This window comes from Opisthorchis viverrini, assembly GCF_000715545.1.
Source record: "Opisthorchis viverrini unplaced genomic scaffold opera_v5_256, whole genome shotgun sequence".
Lineage (NCBI taxonomy): Eukaryota > Metazoa > Platyhelminthes > Trematoda > Opisthorchiida > Opisthorchiidae > Opisthorchis > Opisthorchis viverrini.
Genome location: NW_008751912.1, coordinates 199,564 through 210,640, shown reverse-complemented (window position 1 = coordinate 210,640; position 11,077 = coordinate 199,564). Strand labels below are relative to the sequence as shown.

Here is an 11,077-nt window from a genome sequence, read left to right as displayed (position 1 = left end):
TTTTTGACGGCTAAGTCGTTTGCCACCAAAGCCATAGCCAGTTACGAAATCGTCCATGATGCTGAGTAGGAAAAGCATATGTATGGATTACCGGTTCAAAGAGTTTTTGTAGGTTTTCATAATCTTTGGGAGCATGATGAAGGTGTTTACAGCTGTTGCTTTGCCGCCGTACAGTCATGACGTATTTGAAAGAAAGAATAAGGGCGGGCGGAGAATGAGCCAAGTGCTAGCTTACTGCCGTCTATACCTTTAAACACTCATCAGACAACCAAGGTGTTTACAGCTGTTGCTTTGCCGCCGTACAGTCATGACGTATTTGAAAGAAAGAATAAGGGCGGGCGGAGAATGAGCCAAGTGCTAGCTTACTGCCGTCTATACCTTTAAACACTCATTCAGACAACCTGGATAGAACCAGAGAATAAACGAGAAATCGGAGATAATTTGTGACCGTATCGTTCAGCGTCTCTAGCCAGACCTAGTGACAATCACGCGATCCCCATCCTAGAGGGCGAGTGGCACCAACAGTACCCAATCATTTCCTAAGCTTCTTCATGTCAGTCTTCCAGGCCGAGGGTTGACCACGGTTATCGTTGGCTGCAAAATCTTTGAGGGCGAACTAAAACTTTCACGCAACACTTTTGGATTATTGTATATATACTCAAACCAAAGTCATCTTGATCTTGGCTGACAGTTTTTCATTCTTCACGGCATTTGAGCAGGCGTCAAAGAAACACAGCGGATAAATATAGAGTATTCGTGCGTGTAGCCAACAATCCAAGCACCAACGCTTTTCTGAATTACAAATAGGTGGACAGCGAGCGGCCTGCAGGACAAACAAAAAGTCGAGATATTTAAAGAAGCTAGTAAGCCTAACGTGTTTGTCACCAAGAAACAGCAATCAAATCACCGGCTGTCCAGTGCAACTTTGCCTAGGGAGGCAGAGGAACAGTCGCTTGTTCACCTCTTATTACTATTACCTATTACTACCTATTACTACCTATTACTATTACCTCTTATCATTATTGTACGATCGGATTCCGGTGGACCGAGAGCCAATCGAAGTGGAGTTGGGTACCTGAAGGCCCTGCTAAGTCATGGAGAGCTGTCGTGTGAAGTGCAGCGGCCTCCAGTCCATGAAATCGGCAAAGTCCTTTGGGATCGCGGTCGCCACGGCTGCACTACTGCAGTGGAGCCACTCTACGTTAACTAACCTGTAGTTTCTGTTGTGAGCACCCATGTCCAGATGACACCCGTCCCAGAAAGTGCATGTTTCTTCTAACAGGCGATGTGTCTACTCCACAATCATTTGTTCCCCTTGTTTAGAGACTAGCTTCATCTTAGCAGTAAGAAATATTACTCATAAGTTTTTCTTGGTTGCTTCCGCATCCACGGAATACAAACTACCGGACATTCAGTCGCATGTTAGTCGTGGGCGTCAGCACAATTCTTTTGGCCATTTTATTGTTATCGACATAAAAATTCTGGCATGCTTTGCCAGTTACAGTGGAGAAGCCCGTTATGGTCTCCCACCAAAATTTACCTGAAAGCAGAGGCCATCCACATCGCAAATCCTTATATTCTTGCAACCTTGCGTGTGCTGTGCGAAAGTAGTGAATGTGTCTACACGATAATGACTCGTAATGGCAGTCATCGAGGTCCTAGAACACACGATTCAGTATTAACCCAAAAATAGCAAAAACTATTTGCAGGAGTAAAACTTCCGCATATTTTGCCTCAAAATGCACAATTTAGATGCTAGAAAGCGGAGGAATTTGTTTCAGTTACAAAATTGCCTGCAGCTTTCGTCGATTTTAACCATTTCATTTTGTGTCGCGATTCGCGATATCGCATTAAAAGTTGTGTCGAGTAAGACAAAGCTGTCGTTTCTATTAAGATGCAGCGTTAATTGGCGGGACTCAGAAGTGGTCTGAATTTAGACTTTAGTGCTTTAAAGCAGCGCTATCGCGATTATTACCTGTTTACTCATTAGCACGTTACAAAGTCAGCGTCCAATGGTTCATGCCTGTAGCGCATCAGGTCCCTATATCCTACGGATAAAGTTCATACGAGCCGATCATACAGCCTTGGCTCTGATTTCACCGCGTACAATAACGCGTGTGATAACTGAATCTTTACATCCAAACATTAGTGTGCACGCGGATCCTCCACTAACAAGAATGGGGCAAATTGAGCAAGCGGAAATTTTATCCTTAAAAAAGTGAGGCCCCGGAACAAGTTTTCCCAAGGTATGCAATTTATCATACGTTTTCCCATCCCGAATCTTTGGTGGGTGCAATCGGCTTCTGGAAAGTGAGAGCTGCGTCGGCAAGCCATTACGTTTGTGTCAACGCAACTAAGAAATTAAAACAGTATTCACCAAAACGGTTTAGTGCTTTTCAGGAATGGCGTGGCGGACTTGCTATCGTTGGTTGCTATTTCAGGCTATCATGCATAGTTGAGGCCATATAATTAGTGGCCAGCATAGGTACGGGTCTAGCGCTTACCATAAGTGGAATTAGGCTGCAGAACTTCCAGTTACGGAGAGTCAGGGTTAGCCTTATTTTTCGGAAATCATGTCTCCCCGTAGGACGTACTGAAGCTTAGTTACCTCATATTTTTTCATTTGAGGTATATCTCACTATGATGATGCTGGTTAGTGTGCACTTCACTTGAAAAGGCTGCATTATCTCCTGCCTAGTTGCACTGAACTGAGAATAAGGAACTTTCACCGGGGTGCACAGTCAAAACGATTTTGAACCATACAAGTCTTTTCGGATTATTGCACTGTAAGCAAGGCGAGGTTCCGAAACAATATTGTGTCAAAGTTCGAAGAACGAACTCGGTTAATTTGTTACATCTGACGATCATAACGTATCCAACTGTTATTCACGTATCTACCTGGTTTAAATTTCCATAGGAATGTGTGTAGATGCTGTCTCACATATAAAGAAAACCATCGAGCATTATAATACAGTACAATTTAATCTTGCGCATTTTCCCACGAACCAGTATGCATGTTTAAATCGGCTGCGGAGGGTGACTTTGAATGCTTCCTCGCTTGGGAAAAACACCAGCAACATGCCACTGCAACGCGCAGCCGGAATGCGAACTCTCCCAATTCGTATTATCCCATCTCCACCTTCACCTATGCTCGTTATGAATTCGGCCAATTAACCAACCGCCCAAGGTCACTCATGGCCAGCAACGGTTTCCAAGTTTTAGTTTATGTCAGCCGACTGAGTCTTTGAATTAGTCGGACCTCATGCCTATTGTTCCTTACAAGTTGCAAAAGAAACATATCATTATTTAACCGAGTACCTCCCACTGTTAATAACGTTGTCCCCTTCTCGCGCAATCCTCACAACCCGCAAACCCCCCTGTCATACCCCAGCCTGACTGTAAATGCATGATCATGCCAGACGGTATGCCTCCCACAAGTTGGGAATATACATTATTATTAAGTTTGTTTCTAGCGGTTGTCAAGCCCAAGCGCTCTGTTGGACAACTTAGGTCAGCCCCGGGGCAATATATCCACTCGACTTGATGAGTTTGAGGCCCTACTGGGCGATCGTTCGCCGGTGGACATGAAAAGGAAAGGTAGACGACGGTGCAAGTAAGATGTTCCTTGATACGCAGTGGAACTTGAACTCAGTGCATTGGGAAAAGGGTCAGGATTAGATACTCCGGCCTGGCAGGGTCGCATTTAGATACCCTACCGAGTTTCAAGTGGGCACGAGAAATGGAACAACTGCCTCTCAAGACTTCTGATTTAGAGACGCCAGTTGTGTGTTCGTTTTCTCTGAGCACCACTATGGACAGTCCTTTTGAACACGCTAATCTTTGAATAACAAGGGGATTGATGTGGACTGAGGCAGTTGGCGGAGGAGCACTTCAACGTCAAATATGCTTGTCCGAAGGGGAGGGCAGGGCGGTCTTCTGTCTTAACAAAATTTAGTGCATTTAATAGTTTTACGCCGGATTTAGTTCCAAGGTTCCAAAGGGTCATCTTCGGTGTGATCATCTGCTTCCTTCGTTGTGCTGAAACGCTTCTTGTTCATTAGTGTAGGATGCCCCCATGGAATCTGGTTTGCGCGGACCCTTTGTTTCTGGGACATGCATTACACACCGATGGTCGAAAAGTTCAACGGTGGCTGCCTGCATCTCTGATAAGGCCGCGACACACGGATGAGGCGTTGTTTGCAGGTTTGGGGTTTAAAGGCTCGAGGTTTGTTTCTTGGACTCCAGGAGGCAATTTCAGCGTCCACGTGTCTTTGAGTCGGGTCGCTGGAGGTTCGGAAGGAACTAACGGAGGGAATTGATATTACTGGCACTCCAGAAAGACTCATTTTCGCACATGACCTCGCCTTTAATTCAAAAAGTAGCTTCCCGATGGAGTGACTTCTACGTTGTTTATTTGACTGCGATCGTGTTTCTCTCGTGTTTGCAAAGACCCACAGCTCGTCCGCGATCAGCAGGATTTTCCCGCCTAGTATTGTCGGCTTTGTGGCCTTCGACCACGCACACTGTGAGCGATAAGTAAGAACATCGTACGGCATCTGAATGCACTCTGCAAAGGTCACTTAGCCAGGGCATTTGAAAGGGTTGTGAATGGCTAAACAACGCCCACTGCACGCAAGATACCTGGTGATTTTCTGGAATATAAGGGCAAATTTTTGTAGAATAATTTTTCTATCGAACTTGTTATCTACATTTTCTTAGCTGGTCACAATACGTTTCAATATCGTTTCAGGATTGGCTCGTGGGTACCACGCGCTTTGCTGCACTTTGCTTCTTGTCTTTTAGATAACCAATCAGGGAACCAGACTTTTTATACATTCGTATCACGCGCCAAAGCCATTGGTCTGATCTTGGCTTTTAAATGTAGTTTTACTAACTAAATTGGAATCTTTCGTCTGGTCGTTAGACTCACATTCTTGCTACATCCTAATTAACACTTTTCATTGTGAACTCAAATGACGTCAAGTTAGCGCGCCTTAATCAGGCTCCATTGCGTGTTCCGACTCCGGTTTCAATTCCGGTGGTCTAATTTCCAGTTTTGGTGTGACATGAGTGGAAATGTGGTCAAGCACAGATCGAATCAAAAGAAAGAAGAAAATGGTGTTGGGCCCAAGAAGCCATCCCAGAAACTAAAGTGCAACCCGAAGAATACACTTGTCCTATGGAAGTCCCCTGTGTCAACTCTGTATAGCTTCTTCTTGGAGTGCGTCTTCCGCTTCACTCAGTTGCGATTTACTGTCCTTCGTAACAAGGGCCGGTTCTTCCTTCTTTTTTGTACACTTATTTCCATTGGGTTACTCAATTGCGTGGATGGACCCCACACTGAAGTATGTTTCTTTGTCAAGTAATTACCTCCTAGGTCTTTCAACGCCTACAGAAAACCATACTGTGGTGGGGGTGGTGGGTATGGTTAGGTTTTCTTTCCTCTTGTGGATTTGGTACGGGGCTTCATACATTTGTGCTGTACCTTGTAAGACACGTCGATTATTCCTCACACGTTTTCAGGGCCCCTTCATTGCAGAAGTGACCATGAGTGCCTACGAGTGCAAAACACTGAAATTCCCTCGGCCACCCTACCCTGACAGAATTATATGTCCAGAAGGAGCGTTCTTGGAGGAAAGAATTACGTTCTGGCGAATCATGCGTAAGGTTCAAATGGAATCGATTATGTGGGTAAGCCGTGTTTTGTCGCGTATCACCTGCTTTTCCGCATTTAAACTCGAAAATTTTCCATCTCAACATTCGGTTTGAGTCCTACTGAAAAAGTGCTGCTTTTATGATGTTCGACTCAAGCATGGTTAAGGTACCCTCAACCAGCAGTCGACTCAGTTCCAGCTGATGATGTAACAAAAGTATGCACCGAATATTTGGCGCAATTTGTGGTTTATGGCCGTAGTATAGATGCATATTTGACTATCAAACTTGAAAGAAGGAAGGTAGAAGGTGTGGAAAGACCGACAAGCAGATAGCCTTCCAAAATCGGAAACGCCAGGGCAGCGTGTCACATTCCGACATTGGTGGCGTCTGTGACGTCAGCTTGACTGTCAGACGCAGAGTACACAATGCTGCGATCTGACCCATCCTCTTTATAGACCCGAGATGTGGTCAGTGCATGCAGATCCTCGACGACTGCGCGGGCGGAGACTCCAGGACCCAACAAGCCTTTTGCTGGTCGCCCTTACAAATCGTATTGCGCGGCGGTCTAGTAGTAAAGTCCTGTGACGGGAAGGAGAGGCTTTTCCCCAGCGATCATTTCCCACCAAGCTTCATCTAGGCTTGACCTAGAGCTGCCACTTTGACGTGGTGGTCGGGCTTGAGTGCTCCAATGATCCTCCGGGCTACACTGGCTGGAACGTCGTTCCACAAGATGCAGCCATGTCAGGAAAGCCGAAAGGAAACAGTCAGATCAAGAACAATAAGACCCCGAATATCGTGCTGCGAGGTGACTTGGGGGGTCAAGTCGTACTTCCACCTGCGATAGGAGTGTGAAGGCAGTCCAACAGGTCAGATTATTGAGTCATCGGCTTTGGACAGGGTCTCCAAAGAAAATCCTACTGTTCGCTGCCTCCTGTGTCAGACTATGGAGTCATAGACTAGGGGCAGGTTCCCCAAACAAAACCCTACATCCTCCCACTGCCTAATAGATCAAACTTTTGAGTCAAGGGCTCAAGATGGGGTACCCTAACCAAACCCCTATCCTCGGCCTGGGCAACCGGGAAGTATCATGTACCCGCGCAGTTTGGTATCCACCCATGTCCCTCTCCAACCCCTTCTCACCATACAAGCAAACGTCTCTGGGTCATTTAACGGAGCGAGATCGCCTGACTGGTTAGAGCGCGAATTCACTGACTGGAAGGTCTGTGGTTCGAGCTCGACCTCTGCCTCTCGACTTCCTTGTCTAGGCTTGGGCGACCTGACAGTATCCCAGCCCTCGGGCAACCTTCGGCTGGCATGGCAGTTAGGCACCGAAAGGGTGCTACAGCTGAACGATTTTTTTGACTGTCAGTTATCTGATCAAATGGCCTTATGCTGCTCGCTGCCTATTAACGACAAACAAAATAACACGTTTCTAAATCCGCGAAATCCTTTCTATATAGGAGTTTTTAACGTCCGTAATCTGTAAATTGGCAAACAGGCATTGTCTGCTAAAACCTTAAAATGGATGTATGCTGTCTCCGAAAAACGCATAGAAGACTCAAGCGTGGTTATGGATCTCAGAACGCCACGGATGAATTCAACTCCTCCACATTTTCCCCTCCGTGTGTCCGGTGATCCAGAAGCGATAAGTCGAGGAATATATGGCTTGTAAGTTGCATTCAGCTTCAGAGCTGAACACGCTTTACTGGATTGGATCCCAGTGAACAGTCTGCGCCGTCCGGTTATCTACTCAACCAAGCTCAATGCCCCTCGGCATAAAATGCGGTGCCTGTTAGTAGTGCCGGCTCATGCCTCAAGGGACTGCAGTTCTGAGGCGGAGAATGGTACTTTCTATCGAGAGCTATCCGGACTCATTAGTCAAGCAAATGCACTGACGTTGTGATATTTGCGGGCGATAAGGATGCTCACCCGAGCTTTTGCTACAGGAAACAGCCGTGCCCCATTTCACATGATACGATCGACTGGCCCTGGGAAAGCAACGGTCAGTGAAAAGCTAAGTGAAACAGATAGCTCATTAATTCAGTCACAAAAACGTCCACTGGAAGCATAGGGCAAACACTTCGAAGAACAGTTTAGTTGACCCCCTGCAACCCAGTTGGTGGAAAAGGTGCATACGGGCATACTTTACTCGCCCGTCGGAAGAAGTAAAGTACGAAATATCCGTACTGAAACGTGAGAGGGCACCAAGATAGGACGGTTTGCATCCAGCCCTCTTGAAAGAAGGCAGAAAATCTCTTGTGACCCACTTGACAGCCTATTGGCGCTATATGGAACGAAGAGAAGGTGCCTGCAGAATGGGACATGTCGACAGTTATCCTTCTCTTCAAAAACGGTACGCAGACGCTGTGTAAAAGCCACCGTGGCATCAGCCTGGTAGTTGTTGCATCGAAAATACTCTGGTCTTATCCTTCGACGGTTGACTGAACAAAGAAAGAGACAGGGGCTCCTTCCAGCAAGAGGATGCATCGATCACTTCTTCATTCTCCAATAAAATCTGGAACAGCGACACTGATTCCAGCAGCCAACAATGGTTGCGTTTCTTGATCTGAAAGCTGCTTTTGACTCTGAGGAACGTCGGGCACTATTGCAGTGTCTGTGGAGCAAAGGTGTCCCCCATAAATTCTTCACCCTCCTTTAGACACTGTACGCCAACTCCAGCGGACGTCTGAAGGTCTACGGAAAGCTCTCGACTGAGTTCACCACATCAAGTGGTGTCAGACAGTGCTGTCCTCTTTCACTTTTCCTCTTCAACGTCGTCATTGATACGATCATGGAAGACTCATTATCAGCATCTAGTGCATGTGGGGTCGAAGTGGTCCTGGGGCGTCCGCACACCTATATCGAGTACGCAGACGACAGCTCTTCTTGGATCCGACCCCATGGTAATGCAGACAGTAATAAATAATCTAAATAATTCCGCCTTACGGTTTGGTATGCACTTCACACCTGGAAAGTGTGATGTGCTACTTCAAGACTGAGTAAGCTCGAACCTTAATCTCGTGCTTGCGGATGAGCCGACTGAGGTAGTAGATAAATTTGTTTACCTGCACAGGTGTATCAGTCCCGGTGGTCTCGCGAAAGATGATATCTTCATCCGGATCGGGAAGGCCAGAACAGCTTTTGTGAACCTGCGTCACCTGTGGCATGAGCGTGACATCAGCTTAGCCGTCAAGGGTCGAGTTTACAATGCTGCGGTGCCCACCCTATTACTATATGGATCAGAAACCTGGCCGCTGTGCACCGAGAACGTCAAAAGATTCTTAGTATTTGACCATCGATGCCTTCGGAGCATTGCCGAGTCTGATGGGAACACGGGATCAGCACTGCCGAAGTATGTCAGAAAAAATAGCTCACCCTAGATGGATGAACTGGTCACACTACATAGGTTGCACTGGCTTGGCCACATGCTGCGTATGTTAGTCCTCCGACTTCCTCGAAGGGTTCTTTTCGCAAAACTACGTGAAAAGTGGAAACGAGCCACGGGAGGTTAATGACTTCGCGGCGAAGTATAAAAGCCATTACCAACAAACTCAGCTGCACTGGCCATTGCCGTCTTTCTGGATGGGGACCCCAAGACGGGCCACATCAATGGTTGGAGAAGTCAGACATGGTCCAGTTGCGCTTTGAATGGCGCTCATGCACCCAAGCCATTCCCCTTTAATGCATAGCTCCCTTCCCAATCCCTCCACTTAATAGTCCGCTGACAGTCCTATATTTATGCATCAATTATTCAGCTCCCGCGCAGCTACCAACCTACCTCCCTAAATCATTGGTGAACGAAGCTGTGGCAGCTACAACCACTGTACGACAAGTACGCGGTTCTTACAGCTGATAATGATGGTGATGCACAATCTAAGACTTGGACCTAGATACGTGAGAAATTCACAGAGCAAGACTGAAAGGTGAAATCCGGCTGGTTTATTGAGGGAAGCTAGGAGAGATTAGTTCTATTCATACTTTCTACTGGTTTAAAACAGCAAATCAAGCTCACGTGAACAGTGTCGGATTCGCAGTTGCGGCTTACAAAAATCAGAAGACGACGGATGAACTATAGAGCATTATCTCCGTAGTGACGACCATCCGATTTGAACTGTCGGCGGTTGATTTTGGTTGCATTTATCAGCACCCGAATCCACTCGTCAGTCTAATGAGGAAAAGAATAAGTTTCACAGTCAACTGGTGGGTCTGATTCTATGTCCATTTTTGACTGACAGCTCTTTTTTTGGATGAGTTCCGTGCTGCGGTTGGCAGGGACGGGAAATTTGAAACAAGACACTGGGTCTATTCGGCATTGGACCACTGAACGGCAACAATGGAAGATTACTAAGGATGTTTGCTGCACTTGAAATCTCAACAACAAACCCGTCATTTGGCGTGGGACAGAAATCGCTCGTGCAGAAGTGGACACTGAAACCTAACCGACGATATCAATTGTATCATGGGATCTCGGTTATGTACTGAGCACTTGAATGATGCATGTAGCTCAGTACAACACGAATCACCCTGTGGTACCTGCCGAGGTACCTTTTGCACTTGAAAAATCGCCACGATGTGGACCGAAGTGAGACAATTAAGCAGAATGTGTACATACTGAGGAACCGGGATACTGTGGTAATTTTGTGAGGTTGCTACCACAAGAACGGTGGATAAATCACTTCCAGGCGTACCCATTGGTCTCGAATGAGAACAGATATCCAAGCAGTCTGTCATGATTTTTGTGTGCTTATTCTTATACTTACCATATATACTCGTACTGAACTTTTGTATGTACATTTCAGCTCATGTGCGCTTGTTCTTAGACAAGTAAAACGTTGCTTATCCTCGAAAACCTGGACTCTGTTCTAACTCGTTCTCGGACACTTTCTAAACGTCTCAATTTACTTGTCTAAGAACACAATGGACCCGCAACTACGACCTCGGTTCTTCGACGCTGACCCAAACTCCGCAGATGCAGCCAAACGCTGGAATCACTGGTTTCGTACCTTCGAAACCTATCTGAAAACCGTCGAATCTTCTAAACCCGACAAACTTGAAACTCTCATCCACTTTGTGGATCCATTAGTATACGATCACATTGCTGATCACACCGACTATGAATCTGCAATCGCCACGTTACGGAAATTATATGTCCGTCCAACAAATGTCATATATGCACGCTACCTGCTACAGACCTACAAACAGGAGAGTGGACAAGATATCGATCAGTTCGTACAAAAACTGAAATCATTAGCCAAAGACTGTGAGTTTAAATCTGTGTCTGCAACTGAATATCAAGATGAGTGCGTGCGTGATGCTATAATTAATGGCCTGGCGTCCACATCCATCCGCGAGAAGCTTCTAGCACAAAGCGAACTCACTCTGGACCAAACATATCAGCTGGCTAGATCCCTCGAATTGGCTC

General features: G+C 46.3%; 1 protein-coding gene across 1 annotated transcript in view; it reads left to right on the top strand.

Moving 5' to 3' along the window:
• Nucleotides 1–4,911: 4,911 nt before the first annotated feature.
• Nucleotides 4,912–11,077, top strand: part of T265_09101 (hypothetical protein) — a gene marked incomplete at both ends in the record, with an annotated part of 28,787 nt that continues 22,621 nt past the window's right edge. The window contains one exon of the mRNA XM_009175089.1: nt 4,912–5,691. Coding sequence (XP_009173353.1) covers nt 5,329–5,691 — 363 coding nt within the window. The remainder of the gene's footprint in view (nt 5,692–11,077) is intronic.